Below are 17810 nucleotides of genomic sequence, written 5' to 3' on the forward strand. Positions count from 1 at the left end.
TGCCATGCCAACCTCACACTGCCTATGCAGTATAGATAAGTCACCCCTCTAGCAGGCCTTACAGCCCTAAGGCAGGGTGCACTATACCATAGGTGAGGGTACCAGTGCATGAGCACTGTGCCCCTACAGTGTCTAAGCAAAACCTTAGACATTGTAAGTGCAGGGTAGCCATAAGAGTATATGGTCTGGGAGTCTGTCAAACACGAACTCCACAGCACCATAATGGCTACACTGAAAACTGGGAAGTTTGGTATCAAACTTCTCAGAACAATAAATGCACACTGATGCCAGTGTACATTTTATTGTAACATACACCCCAGAGGGCATCTTAGAGGTGCCCCCCTGAAACCTTAACCAACTACCCGTGTAGGCTGACTGGTTTTAGCAGCCTGCCACACTCGAGACATGTTTCTGGCCACATGGGGAGAGTGCCTTTGTCACTCTGTGGCTAGTAAAAAAGCCTGTACTGGGTGGAGATGCTTATCACCTCCCCCTTGCAGGACTAACACCTGGCGGTGAGCCTCAAAGGCTCACCCCCTTTGTTACAGCACCACAGGGCATTCCAGCTCGTGGAGTTGCCCGCCCCCTCCGGCCACGGCCCCACTTTTGGCGGCAAGGCCGGAGGAGATAATGAGAAAAACAAGGAGGAGTCACTGACCAGTCAGGACAGCCCCTAAGGCAACCTGAGCTGAAGTGACTGACTTTTAGGAATCCTCCATCTTGCAGATGGATGATCTCCCTAATAGGGATAGGAATGTGACCCCCTCCCCTTGGGAGGAGGCACAAAGAGGGTGCAGCCACCCTCAGGGCTAGTAGCCATTGGCTACTGCCCTCCCTGACCTAAACACACCCCTAAATTCTGTATTTAGGGGCTCCCCTGAACCTAGGAACTCCGATTCCTGCAACCTAAGAAGAAGAGGACTGCTGAGCTGAAAAACCCTGCAGAGAAGACGGAGACACCAACTGCTTTGGCCCCAGCTCTACCGGCCTGTCTCCCCCCTTCTGAAGAAACTGCTCCAGCGACGCTTTCCCCAGGACCAGCGACCTCTGAATCCCCAGAGGACTGCCCTGCTCTAGAAGGACCAAGAAACTCCCAAGAACAGCGGTCCTGTTCACCAAAGACTGCAACTTTGTTTCCAAAGAAGCAACTTCAAGACAACTGCGTTTCCCGCCAGAAGCGTGAGACTTGCAACTCTGCACCCGACGCCCCCGGCTCGACTTGTGGAGAACAAACACTTCAGGGAGGACTCCCCGGCGACTACAAGACTGAGTAGCCAGAGTTGCCCCCCCCCTGAGCCCCCACAGCAACGCCTGCAGAGGGAATCCCGAGGCTCCCCCTGACCGTGACTGCCTGCTTCCCAGATCCCGACGCCTGGAAAAGACTCTGCACCCGCAGCCCCCAGGACCTGAAAGATCGGAACTCCAGTGCAGGAGTGACCCCCAGGAGGCCCTCTCCCTTGCCCAGGTGGTGGCTACCCCGAGGAGCCCCTCCCCCCTTGCCTGCATCGCTGAAGAGACCCTTTGGTCTCCCATTGATTTCAATTACAAACCCGACGTCTGTTTGCACACTGCACCCGGCCGCCCCCGTGCAGCTGAGGGTGTACTTTCTGTGCTAGCTTGTGTCCCCCCCGGTGCCCTACAAAACCCCCCTGGTCTGCCCTCCGAAGACGCGGGTACTTACCTGCTGGCAGACTGGAACCAGGGCACCCCCTTCTCCATTGAAGCCAATGCGTTTTGGGCACCACTTTGAACTCTGCACCTGACTGGCCCTGAGCTGCTGGTGTGGTAACTTTGGGGTTTCTCTGAACCCCCAACGGTGGGCTACCTTGGACCCAAACTTGAACCCCGTAGGTGGTTTACTTACCTGCAAGAACTAACAAACTCTTACTCCCCCTAGGAACTGTGAAAATTGCACTGTCTAGTTTTAAAATAGCTATATGTGATTTATTTGAAAAGTATATATTCTATTGTGATTATTCAAAGTTCCTAAAGTACTTACCTGCAATACCTTTCATTCAAAGTATTACATGTAAAATTTGAACCTGTGGTTCTTAAAATAAACTAAGAAAATATATTTTTCTATACAAAAACCTATTGGCCTGGAATTGTCTCTGAGTGTGTGTTCCTCATTTATTGCCTGTGTGTGTACAACAAATGCTTAACACTACTCCTTTGATAAGCCTACTGCTCGACCACACTACCACAAAATAGAGCATTAGTATTATCTCTTTTTGCCACTATCTTACCTCTAAGGGGAACCCTTGGACTCTGTGCATACTATTCCTTACTTTGAAATAGTGCATACCGAGCCAACTTCCTACACCGCTCATATACAGTCCCATTACAGCAGCTCAATTCTAATACTCACTCCCACTGCCAAGCCAATACTGGACCCAAAAGAGCAAAAACTAGCTCAGCCAGTGCACCTCAAGTCTAACATTCAATGTCACTGTTGATGGGAACCATTGCAGCTCTGCCAGAATCCATCAATTCTAACACTGAGTGCACATTTCAGTACTAAGGCTCTCACACTGTCCCTTCAGGACTCCTCGCTTCCGTGGTTCATAGGCAATGCCACCCCCAAGCTGGGCCCCACTTGCAGCTTCACCAGGGCACCTACAGGCTAACGCTCGGCAACACTGACATGCCAAAACTAGGCTCCACACATAGCTCCATTAACATACCTCACTTCTGACTGTGTGCCCGTTACTTTTCCAGGACTGCAACGCACATACAACTGTCAGTGCACCTCAACCCTAACCTGCAGCTCCCCTTTATTCCAAAACCAGGAATTACATGGTGCTCCGTTTCTCATTCCTCACTTTCTTGCTTTCTGTTATTCCAGCAATGGGCCAGGACACAGCTCGGTCTATACCCCCAATCCTAATCTGAAACACCCCCAATATTGCTGTATTGGGGTTTACATACAACTCTGCTAATGCACCTCCTGTTCAGCAGTGTCCCCTGCTGTTCCACACCCGACTTCTGTTTGAGGATGTGGGGGAGCAAATTAAATATATTCTTAGCTGCCACCTTTATTTGGAAGGGTCTGTTTCACCTATTTCACTCCGTTCTTTCCTTTACTATGTTTACTCTCAATGTTTTCTTTCTCCCCCACTTTTCTTTCCAGGTCGTAAAATCCACATTCACTCTCTTTCAACTGTTTTTTCTACTCCTCTCCCCTCTTTTTGATGTCCCTCTTCCTCTTGCTACCTCCTCTTTCAAACGTGCAAAAACTTGGCTATTTCTTTCCTTGTTTAGTTCCTCTTATCTTCATCGGGCGTTCATTCTTTCACTATTTTTTTCTCTTCTCCATTCTTTCTTTGTCTTTTTTATGTGCTCTTTACTTTGACTAGGTATGCATCCTTTCAATTTTTTCACATTTTTTAAAGATCTTTCTTCCTTCCTTTCTCCAGTGTTTTTCATATCTTTATCTGTCAATTCACGTTTTACTATAAATCTCTCTTTTTCCCATCTGTATGTGGAATTCACAAATGTATTGTTCGGACCATAAGTGTCAAAGTGGGATTCCCGTTGAGTGTCTGTGGGAAATGTGTCCGTACATAAATGTCTTGGTTCTTTCGCTGCTTGTTTCTGTCACCAGCTCTCTTTTTTTCTCTAATGTTCATTTTTCTCTTTTTTCACAGTTTATTTTTTCCTCTAGCTTTCATTCGCTAGCTACCTTCCCCTTGTAATATTGTCTCACACATTTGCTATATTTCTTCCCAGCTGTGTTTTTATTCTCATTCTTTCTTTCCCTTCTCTCATTTCTTTGCGACCCCCCACTCTTTCTTCCTTTTTGTTTGTTGTATTCCTTTCGCTTATATTTTCTGCCTCATCTGGTTTTTCTCCTGAGGCCTAGTTATGAATGGAGCAACAGGTGCAGTGGCACCGGGGCCCAGAGACCTACGGACCTCACTCAACTTTAGTTACTGCAGTAATTTCCTACTGAAATTTCAGTCAACCATTTTCCTTTCTTACTCCAGTGCCCATGTCACCATTACTACGACACCTGTCCTCTCCATCTATACTCCAGACTCCCTCTTTTCTTTCACCCTCCAAACCGTCCCAAATTATATTTTTGTTATGGTGTTTTGAGCATTACACTCTGATGCCAAATGTTTAATTTCTGATAAAGGTTTATATGATAATTGTATGTTTTAAGATAGAGGAAGAAGGTAAATTAAGTGCTTTAGTTAAATGCTGGGCCACTGTAATTATATGGCAGGAAGAGACAAAATTATGAGGCAGGGTTGAACAATTTATGTTGCAAGCAAAGTCCAGTTATGAATTTACAATGCAAATAGCTCTAACTCAAGAACATGCAGGTCCTATTGCACTGCAAATACTTGTTTTGTATTACACCCCCACCAGTTTTTGGACTGATAAAGCTGATTTTTGACACTGTGGTGCACTGTCCTGGCCCAAGTGCATGTCCTCTGACCCACAGAGTACATCCACAATTGGCTAATACCTGACTGACTCATTTAACTTATAAGTCCCTACTACATGGTACAAGAGCTTCCCAGGCTAGTGCGCTAAGTGTCACTAGCGGACTAGAGCACGTAATTGGGCCACCACTATGATGATAAAGTGAAAAAAGTGACTCTAGGCCTGCCACTGCTCCCTAATTGGCCAGCTTTAAAGCTGACAACTTGATATGGCACAATAAGCCCTTTTGCCAGTTCAAAACCTTCCTTTTAAGTATTTGTAAACCACTGCTAAAAAAAGGTCTGGGTAGCCCACCAGGCAAGGTGCTCAATATTAGAATGAAGGGCATGGTTTTTCTGCATTTACCATGCCTTAACAGTGAAAACATAAAATTATCGTTTTCACTGTTACAAGGACGATAGCCCTACTGGCTAACACAGAGTTTCATTAGCCACTGTGGTAAGTGCCAAATTTCATTTGAGACCACCAAAGATATTTGTAAGGAAATGCCTTCCTTGGCATGGTTACCCCCTGACTTTTTTGCCTTTTGTTGATGCCAGTTATGATTGGAAGTGTGCTAACCAGGCCCCAGCACCAGTGTTCTTTCCCTAAACTGTACCTTTGTTCCCACAATTGGCACAGCCCTGGCACACAGATACGTTCCTTGTAAATAGTACCCGCGTACCAAGGGCCCTGTGGCCAGGGAAGGTCTCTAAGGGTTGCAGCATGTCTTATGCCACCCTGGGGACCCATCACTCAGCACATGCACACTGCCTCACAGCTTGTGTGTGATGGTGGGCGAAAATTACTAAATCGACAGGGCACTGCCCTCAGAGTGCCATGCCAACCTCACACTGCCTGTGGCATAGGTAAGTCACCCCTCTAGCAGGCCTCACAGCCCTAAGGCAGGGTGCACTATACCACAGGTGAGGGCATAAGTGCATGAGCACTAAGCCCCTACAGTGTCTAAGCAAAACCTTAGACACTGTAAGTGCAGGGTAGCCATAAAGAGTATGTGGTCTTGGAGTTTGTCAATTACCAACTCCACAGTTCCATAATGGCTACACTGAAACCTGGGAAGTTTGGTATCAAACTTCTCAGCACAATAAATGCACACTGATGCCAGTGTGGGATTTATTGTAAAATACACCCAGAGGGCATCTTAGAGATGTCCCTTGAATACCAGTCTGACTCCTAGCGCTAGGCTGACCAGTTTCTGCCAGCCTGCCACAACCAGACTAGTTTCTGGCCACATGGGGTGAGTGCCTTTGTCACTCTGTGGCCAGGAACAAAGCCTGTACTGGGTGGAGGTGCTTCTCACCTCCCCCTGCAGGAACTAACACCTGGTGGTGAGCGTCAAAGGATCATGCCAGGGCATCCCAGCTAGTAGAGATGCCTGCCCCTCCGGCCACAGCCCCCAATTTTGGCGGCAAGGCTGAAGGAGATAATGAGGAAAACAAGGAGGAGTCACCCACCAGTCATGACAGCCCCTAAGGTGCCGTGAGCTCAGGTGACCCCTGCCTTTAGAAATTCTCCATCTTGAGTTTGGACGATTCACCCAATAGGAATAGGGGTGTGCCTCCCCTCCCCTCAGGGAGGAGGCACAAAGAGGGTGTAGCCACCCTCAAAGACAGCCATTGGCTACTGCCCCCCAGACCTAAACACACCCCTAAATGTATTATTTAGGGGCGACCCTGAACCCAGGAAATCAGATTCCTGCAACAAGAAGGACTGCTGACCTGAAAGTCCCGCAGAGATGACAGAGGACAACTGACTTCGCCACAGCCCTACTGGCCTGTCTCCAAATTCAAAGAACCTGCACAGCGACGCATCCGAACCTGAAGGACCAAGAAACTCCTGAGACCAGCGGCACTGTTCAAAACCTGCAACAAAGAAACAACTTTTAAAGAACTCTCTCTGCCCGCCGGAAGAGTGAGACTTCACACTCTGCACCCGACGCCCCCAGCTCGAGTTCATGAGAATCAACACCGCAGAGAGGACTCCAAAGCGACTACGACCACGTGGGTACCCTGAGTCGACACCCCTGTATCCCCACAGTAACGCCTGCAGAGAGGATCCAGGGGGCTCCCCCTGACCACGACTGCCTGGTAACAAAGGAAGCAACGCCTGGACCAAGCACTGCACTCGCAGCCCTAAAGACCAGGAGGAACCACCTACCAGTGCAGGAGTGACCAGCAGGCGGCCCTGATCCTAGCCCAGTCAGTGGTTGGCCCGAGAAGCCCCCCTGTGCCCTGCCTGAATCGCCTAAGTGACCCCTGGGTCCCTCCATTGCCTTCAATAGCAAACTCAACGCATACTTTGCCTACTGCACCCGGCCGCCCCTGTGCCACTGAGGATGTGTTTAGTGGGCTTGTGTGTTTCTCTTTCCTTCCCCCCCCTCACCCCCGCCCCCAGTGCTCTACAAAACTCCCCTGGTCTGTTCCCCGAGGACGCAGGTAGCGTACCTGCTAGCAGACTGGAACCTGAGCACCCCTTTTCTTCATAGGCACCTGTGTGTTTTGGACCCTCGTTTGACCTCTTGCATTTTATGTACTTACCTCAAATCTTGAATCTTGTGGTTCTAAAATAAATTAAGAAAATATATTTTTCTATATAAAAACTATTGACCTGGAGTTAAGTCTTTGAGTGTGTGTTCCTCATTTATTGCCTGTGTGTACAACAAATGCCTAACACTACCCTCTGAAAAGCCTACTGCTCGACCACACTACCACAAAATAGAGCATTAGTATTATCTAATGTTGCCACTATCAACCTCTAAGAGGAACCCTTGGACTCTGTTTACACTATCTCTCACTTTGAGATAGTATAGACCGAGCCAACTTCCTACAATATTACACTAAATTATCAAACTAATCATCACAATAAACTCAACTCATTGCTAAGATCTGATTTAAGGTAACTTAATAGGAAGGTGACATCAGAAAGTCACCACATTTTTTTTACCAAATCTTTGGTAGCCTTTCCTGTCTGCAACAGTTGTCACCCAAGACTGCTATGAATTAGTGAAGAGGTGTGACCTCCTCCAGCAGTAGGACTACTGGGAGGTGGCCACAGACAGCCCAGCTTCTCATTAAAAGGACTAGGAATGAGGTACACAGTGTTTACGCAAGAGCTGGTGTGTGTAACACGTTTGAATTAATTCAACAAAGTAACCAGAGATCAAGCTGCGACTACCCACTATATGGTGGCATTGTTCCTTTGAGTGAGCGTTATTCATTGTAGCAAGATGAGTAATGTCGATGAAAATGCAGTTCTGAAGTAGGAAACTTCCTCTATATCAAAGGAACAATTGATTAGATAATTAAATACTCTGTTTACCTGCCAGCCTTTGTCTGCCGTTCTGTAGTATGGATAGTTTTTAGTTATGTGCGTATAGATTCCATTTAAGGTAAGCTGCTTATCGGGTGCCATTGTAATTGCTTGTACAATTAATTGTGCATAGGAATATGGAGGCTTTGAATCATCCTGAACAAAACAAAAAAAAAAAAAGAGGCAAACCATTTAACAAATATAAAAAGTTAACACCAAAATAATGTACAGCTAAACATCTTTGACTTTTATAACTAGTTCAAGCAAAATCAAGCGTTAAAACGTGTGCGAAGTTAATGGAAATTATGAAAGCATTGAGGAGTGAACTATTGTTGGAATGCTGCATTAAAAGCATGAATGACATGCAAACCAACCAGGGTACAGGAAACATCTTAATGTAGGAAATGTTCCTTCTGCACAATAAAAACCGGCAATGTTGATTGTTATTTAGAGCTCTCAAAAAGTTAATTATACTTTTTATTTAAGTACCATTTCTAAGTAAGAGCACACAATAATCACACAAAAGTATGCAACAAAAAGAATACAGGTTGCTAACTGCAGCGGACATTACCAAAATCAACAATTTATTTCCCAACTGACTTAAAGCTTGACGCATCACAATCGTTCTTAGCTCTAGTTTCACGTCACTTAGAAATATAGTATTACAAGAACTAAATGTATTCAACAATATACTGCACAATTCTTACTGTACCAGCTAAGGATTCATTTTATCAATCAGCTGTAAACTAGTGCTCTACATGTCTGCCTAACCACAGCTTTAAGAAGAATGACAATATGCAATTGATGTAATAAATGACAATTATATTTCTTGCAGCAGGTCAGATGAACAAAGACAAGCACAAAGTCCAGCGAATAAGCACCACTTCAGCCGGTGAAACGCAACGAGTTACTAGGATCTACATCCAACGATAGAGGCAAGCGTGAGTGCAGTTCGTTTGTTGGATTATTTGGTATTTACCTTAGTGTGTTCTACTTATGGACCAATCCTTCAGAACTGCGCCACAGTAAATAATTTACATTGACCACACAATGTTAAACTTTCATGACCTACTATGAGACGGAGTGTGAAAAAAATTAACATTTACCTTCGGACTATCGCCACCAGAAGCTTCCTTGTCATTTTCTGACTGTACATTGTCAGCTATTAAATTTAGGTCAGATGAGATTACACGACCCATTTTGTAACCTGAAGAGCCTGCACCACGAGGGCTAGATGGGCAGGAGTTTGCAGCGCTGCAGAGAAGATACATTTGTAATGCTTTATTCATATATCACTAAATTATCATCCAGTAAAATTTTAAGAGGCTTTTCAGAAAGGACTATATTCACGAGGTGCTTACATTAAAATGCAAACAGAAAAAATATATTGTGAAGAACAAGATAAAACATTTGGCTACATTACTGCACACACCATGATTTTGTGATAAAGAAGTAACCTACATGTAAAGGTGGCTCTTCAACAATTGTCCGGAATGGAGATAGCTGAGTAAACACAAGTAGACCAGTGTACAAATTAGTCGAAGACCACTTGAGACAGGCTCAAGTACTCGACAGAGTGGGTAGCGCATCTTCTTTGGTGTAGATGGTTTTAGAGGCTGGTGCAGTACCCTTAAAAAAGCCTCCCCCTTTCTCTCTCGGTGGATGTAGTACTGGCTCATAAACAATTACATTTTTTCTATAATTGTAAGCCAGGAATCCTCCGGTGAAAAATATGGAAAGTTAGATCTTTAAGCAAAAGCGAGCAATTTGGCTATGTTCTGCACTCAGTTGTGCGCCTCAGTATTCTCATTTTTACATTTCAAACACTTCTCACAAACATGCAAAGCACATGCCAATCCGATAGAAACAACTAACTGGGGAGGCAAAGGAATAGCATATGTATTTCTAAATGATACTAACTCTGGCGAAGATATTATGTACACACCTTTAATAGTTTTGTTCCGTTTTGAGATTCAAAATTGCTGTGCATTAATTATTCTTTCATCTAGTGGTTTTATCAGGAAGTGCATCTTTAAATACAGTTTAAGACATCAATCAAAGGTGGACTCTGTAAGACTCACTTTGAAATTGACCCAAAATAGGACTTCCATTTTAGATTATTTTTGTAAATGCAGAGTTGCAAATTATTTTTTGTTATTCCTTCACCAGGGAGGTGAGAGGGTCACATGTGAATCTAAAAAGTTTAAATTGCAAATCTTCTAAGGAAAATGTACTTACCCAGTAAGCATCTGTTTGCGGCATGTAGTGCTGTAGATTCACGTGCTCTGCCACCTGCAAGTTCTTTTTCTTCGAAAAGTGTTTCAAGTGACGTGGTGTAGTGACTCCTCTTTTTCTGGTGAAGCACAAGGGCACTGTTAGATTGTTTTCCTACAGGCAGATGAAAGTGTAGTGTAGTGTAAGAGAAAAGAAAGATGACCATACAATTGAATGTAGGAGTGCTGTGAAAAGACTGCAACAGCCAGAGGTGTACAGGGAGGCAGGTGAGCACATGTGAATCTACAGCACTACATGCCACAAACAGATGCTTACTGGGTAACATTTGTCGTTTGAGGTCACGTGTGGCTATCAATACACATTCTCTACGTAGACTGTAAAGCACTGCCTCCCAAAAGCAGTGGCTAAACTGTGGGTGTTGCAGTGGTCTGGTAATGTGTACATAGCATTGCCTGTCCTACATTTGCTTGCTGGCATGCTAAGACATCCACATAATAAGGCTTAGAGAAGGTGTGTAGTGTGGACCATGTAGTTGCCTTATATGTGTCAGCTATGGAAATGTTACCTAAAAAGGCCATAGTTGCTCCTTTTTTTTTTTTTTTTTTTTTTTTTAAAGTGGAGTGTGCTCTAGGAGGAATAGGTATTGGTCTTTTGGCTTTAGCATAGCAGGTCTGGATACATTTAACGGCCGATCTAGCTACGGCCGATTTTGATATAGGGTTACCTTTGTGTGATGGTGAGAAGGCAACAACATGCTGTTTAGTTTTCCTAAAGGTTTTAGTTCCACCAATGTAGTACATAAGTACTCTCTTATCTAAAGCGTGGAGAGCTCTTTCAACAAAATAATCTGGTTGTGGAAAGAAGACTGGCAATTCAATGGATTGTTTTAGGTGAAACTGATACCAGCTTTGGTAAGAATTTTGGGTTGGTACGCAGAACAACTTTATCCTTGTGTATTTGGAAAAAGGTTTCTTGCAGGGATAAAGCCTGGAGCTCACTTACATGCCTAAGTGAAGTGATAGCAACTACAATACCATCTTCCACAATGGAAATTGAAAGGGGCATGAACGTAGAGGTTCAAATTGTGGACCCCGAGGCTAGTGAGTACAATATTAAGATTCCAAAAAAGCCACAGGAGGTATTCTTGGCGGAATCAATTACTGGAATCCTGATAAAGGAAGAATGCTGTCTGTTTTGAAGAGAAGCTGCTACGGCTGCTAGACATAACTGTATGCGAAATTTGCTTTTTGAAAATGAAGAAGGTACAGAACAATACCTTGTACTGACACAATGAAAGGGTCCCATTGTTTGGATAGGCAGTAGCAGACAAAACGTTTCCATTTTGCTTCATAATATGCTCTAGTGGTGGATTCCTTAAGAACATCCATGCATTCTTGAAGCAGTTTCAGTTATCCCAACTCTATGACCTCAGGACCCATACTACCAAAATGTAATTCCTTGGGATTTGGGTGTCTTATTAGATCATGGTTCTAAGTGAGAAGAGTGGTGAACCACAGTTGCTGGGCACACGTGGGGGTCACCAGGATCAACATGAGATAGGTTTGTCCGAGTTTGAGCCAGAAACAGAGGGAGAGACAGAGAAGCATAGGCAAATATCCCTGGCCAAGACATCCACGGAGCATTGCCTTTGGACTGAGAGTGCAGGAATCTGGAGGCAAAGCATGGACATTTTTCATTTTCTTTTGTTACAAATAGGTCTATGTCTGATCACCCCCACTTTTAGAAGTAGTGAAGTATGACTTATGGGTGGAGTTCCCACTCGTGGACTTCTTGTTGCATCATGCTAAGGAGGTCGGCAAAGTTGTTGTGTGACTCTGGGAGATGCTAACAGGTGAATGCTGTGGTGAATAACCCAATGCTAGATCGTTCGGGATATGCGAGACAGATGGAAAGAGTGCCCTCCTCCCAGTTTCTGCACATAAGTGGCTGTCATTTTTCTGTGCTGATCAGGACAACTTTGCTGATGAGATGAACTATGAATGCTTTCAGCACTAGTTGAAAAGCAAGACTTATGTAACTGTTGTGCGTACTGTGATGTTTGGAATCCCCGAGACCTTGGACTGAGAGATTGTGAAGGTGAAAACCGCACCCTGTTTGAGAGACGTCCATTGTCAGAATGAGCTGAGGAACAGGGTCTTGGAAAGGCTGCCCCTTTAAACAGGTTTTTTTTGTTCCAACACTGCAGAGAGCAATGGGTACAGCGGTTTACTAACACTAGACCTTCCCAGCGACCCTGTGACTGAGACCACTGATGTGCTAGACATTCCTGCAACAGTAGTACGTGGAGACAGGAATTTAGCAATATGGTAATGCAAGAGGCCATCATCCCTAAGGGTTTTATGACATTTGACTGTGACATGATGATTGGGGTGAAAGCATTAAAGTTGTGGTTGAAAATTTTGCATCCTTGCTGCGTTTTGATAAGCTAAACCAAGCTCTGTATTGAGAACAGCCCCAAAAAGGTTGGCTCTGAAGAGGTTGCAGGTAATATTTCTCGAAGTAGAAAGTGAAACCCAGTTGGTGAAGCAAATCTACAGTGGCTTGAATGTAGTGAAGGTTAAGGTTAAGAGTACTGGCCTTGGATAAGTTAGTCGTCCAGATATGGGAAAATGTGAATATTCGGTCTGCGCAAATGAGCTGCTACCACTGCAAGACAGTTTGTGAATACCTGTGGTGCAGTCGCCATCCTCAAAGGGAGTATTTTGAACTGGTAGTGGTTGCCTGCTCTCACAAATCGGAGTTATTTATGATGTGCTGGGTGTATAGGGATGTGGAAGTAGGCGTCCTTCAAGTCTAGTGCAGAGAGGAAATCGCCTTGCTGAAGGAGTGGGATCACATCCTGAAGTGTTACCTACCATGTGAAAACGCTCTGACAGGATGTAATAATTTAAACGTCTGAGATCTAAAACAGGCCTTAGCGACCTGTCCTTTTTTGGGGCTCAGAAAGTACAGTGAGTATATTCCTGTCCCTTGATGGTGTGGAGGAACAGATTATATGGTTTTTGAACTGTTTAGGCTTGATTTGTTGAACGGAGCTTGATGGAGGGGTGTTAAATGAGAGTTTCTGTGCGGACCATGGCCCGATGGCAGTAGTGGCCCGATAGGTTTTGCTTCAGTGAGAGGCATTTTATGGGCTGAGCAGGGGAGCTAGTACTTACTGTTTATTGGGTTGTGTGGGGGGGGGAGGGATTGTACATCCCAAGAACCGTGTCCACATACAACTCAGAGTTGTGAACTGAAAAGCACTCTTCCTCTGCTGCCGAGGCCTCTTGTATCTCCTGCTCTCTCTGGCTTCGGCTCGACATCTTATTGCCCTGAAGATGTCTGGGGTGTCTTCAATCTTGTGTTCCTACATCTCAGGACGATGGGCTCTCTGATCCCGTAGAGACTTGCAAGCCTCACAATTCTCTTTACGGTCCGGGGACAAACAGGTTCAGACCTGATGCTGGTCGGTCCACAGGAACTTTGTGTGGTACTTAAGGCAAAAATGGAAGGGGGTCCTTTCTATTAGTTCATTCTCTTTGAGGTGGAACCGAGAAATAGCAGCGCGAAAGGCCTCTGTCGGCACACGATTTGACAGGTGATTCTTCTTGTCCCAGACACTACCGATGGTAGGTGAGGTATCGTGAAGGGAAGAGTCCAAAAGATGGCCTTGAACCAGAGCTCGGTGAAAACACAGCCGGACCAGAGAGCCGAAGAAGACAAAGTCGATGCCCATGGGCATTATCAGCAAAGAGCAGGAGTCAATATACCTAGTGACTCAAAACACTTTTCGAAGAAAAACAAGCAACCTTCTGGACTCAACACTAGATGGCAGAGGTATGCAGAGCATGTGTATCTACAGCCACACATGCCATCAAACTAATTTCAATTATTTTCACAGAAAACCTATTCTAGATTCACTCTGCACAGGATAACCATGGGCAAACAAATGTTTTAAAACTGTCCTACTATAGCTTTCTACTGTGAATGGATATCTAAACAAAAATGTTTTGCAAACATGCATCTGGATGGCTATAGGAATTATTTCCTCTGTCAATGATGCTCCCTTTTCACTGTGGAATGTGTTCTTGGCTTTACCCTTAGAATTTTCTTCTTGAAAGAGCTACACCTCTGAATTGTTTGTAGCATCCACCTAGTTATGGCTCCCCTAGTTACTCCCGAACCTAGTCCTTAATGTGCTACGATAAGCAAAAATTTATGCTTTTAGTTTTCTTTCTATTTTTTTTTTTAAATAAAAACTGATAGGTCTTCTATAACAAGTACAACACTTTCTACTCAGTTGAATTCTGTAAAAGAAAGAACGCAGGCAACTGCAGTTTAACACTAAATGGTGAAACCACCTTAGTAACAAACGTAGGGTGTCTGCATCGCAACTTTACCTTTATGTATATTGTTGCTGAAGAGATTACGTCAGCTGCTTACTCTATCTTCTTAGTGATGTTTTCGTCATTCAAAAACCTCCTTTTAATATTAGGAATTTTACATGTATTTTATGCATAGGTTCAAAGAGTGCTTTCATGAGCCATGTCACAACTTAAAGTACATTTTGGTGCTGGAACAGAAGATGACAGGTATAAGAAACATGCAGAAATCCTTTAATAATGGGAATTGTGAATATCTGTTTGATTTCTTCCCTCGGTTTGTGCAGCAATAGCTGAAAGATGTACTCCAAGGGATAAACAGCTAACTTAATCTAATAAATATATTAGGTAGCTTGTAGTCAATTACACAAAATATAGAGGTAGGGGGATAATCGCAGCCCACCACTCGCGTAGTCACACACTAAACTTAATTCACTTAATGAGGGGTAGGTATTGCGATTTACACTATAAGGTCTAGTCCATCATTAACTCTAGCTACCCACACTAACTCTTTTTATGGGCGGTTAGGGCTCAACCACGTAATTATGGCATGCTTTATCCGTTAGTCATGTTCAGATAGTACTAACCCGACAGTCTCAACACTGGCCCAAGAAAAGAGCACCTTTTCCTGGGGAATGGAGTTCAACATAAAATGTCTACTGAGAGTGTAGGGAACCAGTCTCAATTAAAATTGCCTCTGTGCATACCCAGGATATCTCCTTTATTATAGATTGCATGGGGCAGGATTCAAATCTAGTTGCCTCCAAACTGTGGAGGTCTTGGGGCCTTCCATGAGGGCTTAACTGTCAAAGGGGTCCGTACTGGCAGGCCACATGTAAAACCATACATGCTGAAGGTAAGACTCTCTCTTTGTTGCAGAGCGACGAGAAGAGGACAAGGTGAGACTCGTCTTACCTACTTCATGTACGGTTTTACATGCCGACTGACAGTAGGGACCCCGTTGACAACTAAGCCCTCATGAAGGTCCAAGACCCTAGTCCTGGAGGAGGTTAGAACTCCAGGTTGGAGTTTCCAACTGTAGGAAAGTCACTCTTTTTGGCATGGTTACCCCATGTTTTGCCTGTTAACAGCGTGCTTAGCCTGTTTCACTGGGATCCTGCTAACCAGGACCCCAATGATTGTGCTCTCTCCTCTAAATTTGGTTGCTTTCGTACCCTTTATACCCCACAACTGGCATACTGGTGTACTGCTGTAAGTCCTTAATATGTGGTACTTGGATACCCAGGGCATTGGTACACCAGGGGTCCCCCATGGGCTGCAGCACGTATTATGACACCCATAGGAGCCCATGCAAACTGTGTCTGCTGGCCTGCCCATTGGAGCCTGCGTGAAAAGGTGCATGCACCCTTTCACTACTGGTCACCCCTATGTTGGGCCCATTCAGCCTAAAGGGCAGGTTGCCCAATGAACCCCAGTTAAAATGTACTGGACTTCGTAAGTGCAGGGAAGCCATTTTCCCCGTATACTGGACACAGGTGACCTGTGGTCCAGCTCCATAATGGCAAATCCAAACCCAGGCATGTTCGGAATCAAACATGTCAGAATCATACCCCAATACTAATGCCAGGGTTTTGCGAACAGCCCACACTGCTGCAGCCCCTCAGACCGGTTTCTGCCCTCCTGCTGCTTGACCAGCTCAAGCAGGGTAAGGCAGAAAAAAGGATTTCCTGTGAGAGAGGGGATGCAACACCCTATCCCTTGGAAATAGGTGTTACAAGGCTGGGGAGAGGTAGCCTCCCCACGTCACCAGCTTACTTTGAAGGGCACTTTTGGAGCCCTCTTTGCATAATCCAGTTTGCACCAGTCCAGGGACCCCCAGTCCCTGCTCTGGTGCAACACCAAACAAAGGAAACGGGAGTGACCACTCCCCTTGTCCATCACCTTTCGAGGGGAGGTGTCCAGAGCTCCTCCAGGTGGACACTTGATTCTGCCATCTTGGAAACAAGATGTGCAGAGGCCACTGGGAACATCAGGTCGGTCAGGACAGATAACATATCTTTGACACCCTCTGATAAGTGGTCACCCTGCACAGTGACCAAGCTCCCTATTAGGGATATTTAGGGACTCCCTTGCGGATGGGTCCCCAGATTTGCCATGCAAGACTCCACCAGGACTCCTCTGCATCGACCTCTTCTGCTCCTAGCCACCGGAACCGCTGCTGGACTTCAAAGGAACCAAACAAGCCTGCAACTCCCAAGACTACTTCACCTTGCAACATTGTTTCCCCGGCTCCTTCCAGCAATTGCAACATTTTTCACGGCTGTGCATCATCTGGGGTCGGCAAGACTAGAGCTACACCAAAGAAAGAAGAAGGAATTTCCCTTGGAGTAATGGAGTCACTCCCCTGCATCCGCAGGCACCTAAGGAAACAACGTCCAGCTGCTGGTATCTGCAGTCCACTGCAACTGTGTGGTCCTCTCTGCCTTCTGTCCAACTTGAGAGACTGAGTCCTTGCCTCTCCTTGCAGGACAGAATCCTTGTGCACAGCAACTTTTGCAGCAACCACGGCTTGCTGACTCCTGCTCTGAGGGATCTTCAAGTTCCAAGTCCTTGCAAGGACAGTCTCTCCCCTGCTGCTCCAGCGATGTGGAACTCCTCTCCAGGCTTGCTGCCTGGGCCTCACTGCAACTTACTGAGCCTGATGGCATTGGGTTGCTGGTGTGGGTTACAACTACTTCTGATGGCTCTTCTGACTGCTGAGGGTCAGGATGGACTCCCCTCTAAGGGTCGAGTCCCCTTGACCATGCTGGTCCTCTTCCGCTCTGCAAATCCACTTCTGTCCAGATTTGCATTTGCCAGGTCTTGTTGGTGGTCCTCCTGACCAGTGACCTGACTGCAACCTGGTGACTGGCATGGGACATCTTATGCACGACCTCAGGGACTCCTCTGCCGCTCCTGGGCCTCACAGCTGACCATCTTCCATCATCGACCCAGGTCTTCATCCACAGATGGGTGCTCCTGCTCCACCTGGACTCTCCTGCATGGACTGCAATGTCCACTCTATTGCAGGTCGTCTTCTTCAAGAATCCACCCTTGGGTTCCACTGGATTGGTCCTGTTCTTGTAAAGTTCCTTCTTAAGTCCCCTTGTTAGTCTATGGGAAGACCAGGTAAATTACCTCTGTTCTACTGGTCGCTGGGGGTCATCTAGGTACTCACCTTCGGAGGGTCCCCAGTTCTCCCAGCTCCCTCCTAACTATTCCTCATCCTTGGGTGGGGGACCTCTCTTCGCAATCCATTTTTTTAGTATATGGTTTGGCAGGCCCTAGTTATTTTCTGCTATTTCTTATAATGCTTTTTGTTTTTCTATGCCAATTCCTAATTTTTGCAACACTGTGATTCCTTTCATGTGAGCTAAGTTACTGTGTGACTACTGTGGTATTGCAAGTGCTTTACACTCCTCCTAGGTA

The 17810-nt window shown here is 45.4% G+C and overlaps 1 protein-coding gene across 1 annotated transcript in view; it reads right to left on the reverse strand.

The window, feature by feature from the left end:
• Positions 1 to 17810, reverse strand: part of FOXK2 (forkhead box K2) — a 223177-nt gene that overhangs the window by 125282 nt on the left and 80085 nt on the right. The window contains exons 3-4 of the mRNA XM_069200363.1: positions 8868 to 9015; positions 7771 to 7917 (exon numbers count right to left, since the gene is read on the reverse strand). Coding sequence (XP_069056464.1) covers positions 7771 to 7917; positions 8868 to 9015 — 295 coding nt within the window. The remainder of the gene's footprint in view (positions 1 to 7770; positions 7918 to 8867; positions 9016 to 17810) is intronic.

The sequence above is a fragment of the Pleurodeles waltl genome, chromosome 7 (genome assembly GCF_031143425.1).
Source record: "Pleurodeles waltl isolate 20211129_DDA chromosome 7, aPleWal1.hap1.20221129, whole genome shotgun sequence".
Taxonomy (NCBI): domain Eukaryota; kingdom Metazoa; phylum Chordata; class Amphibia; order Caudata; family Salamandridae; genus Pleurodeles; species Pleurodeles waltl.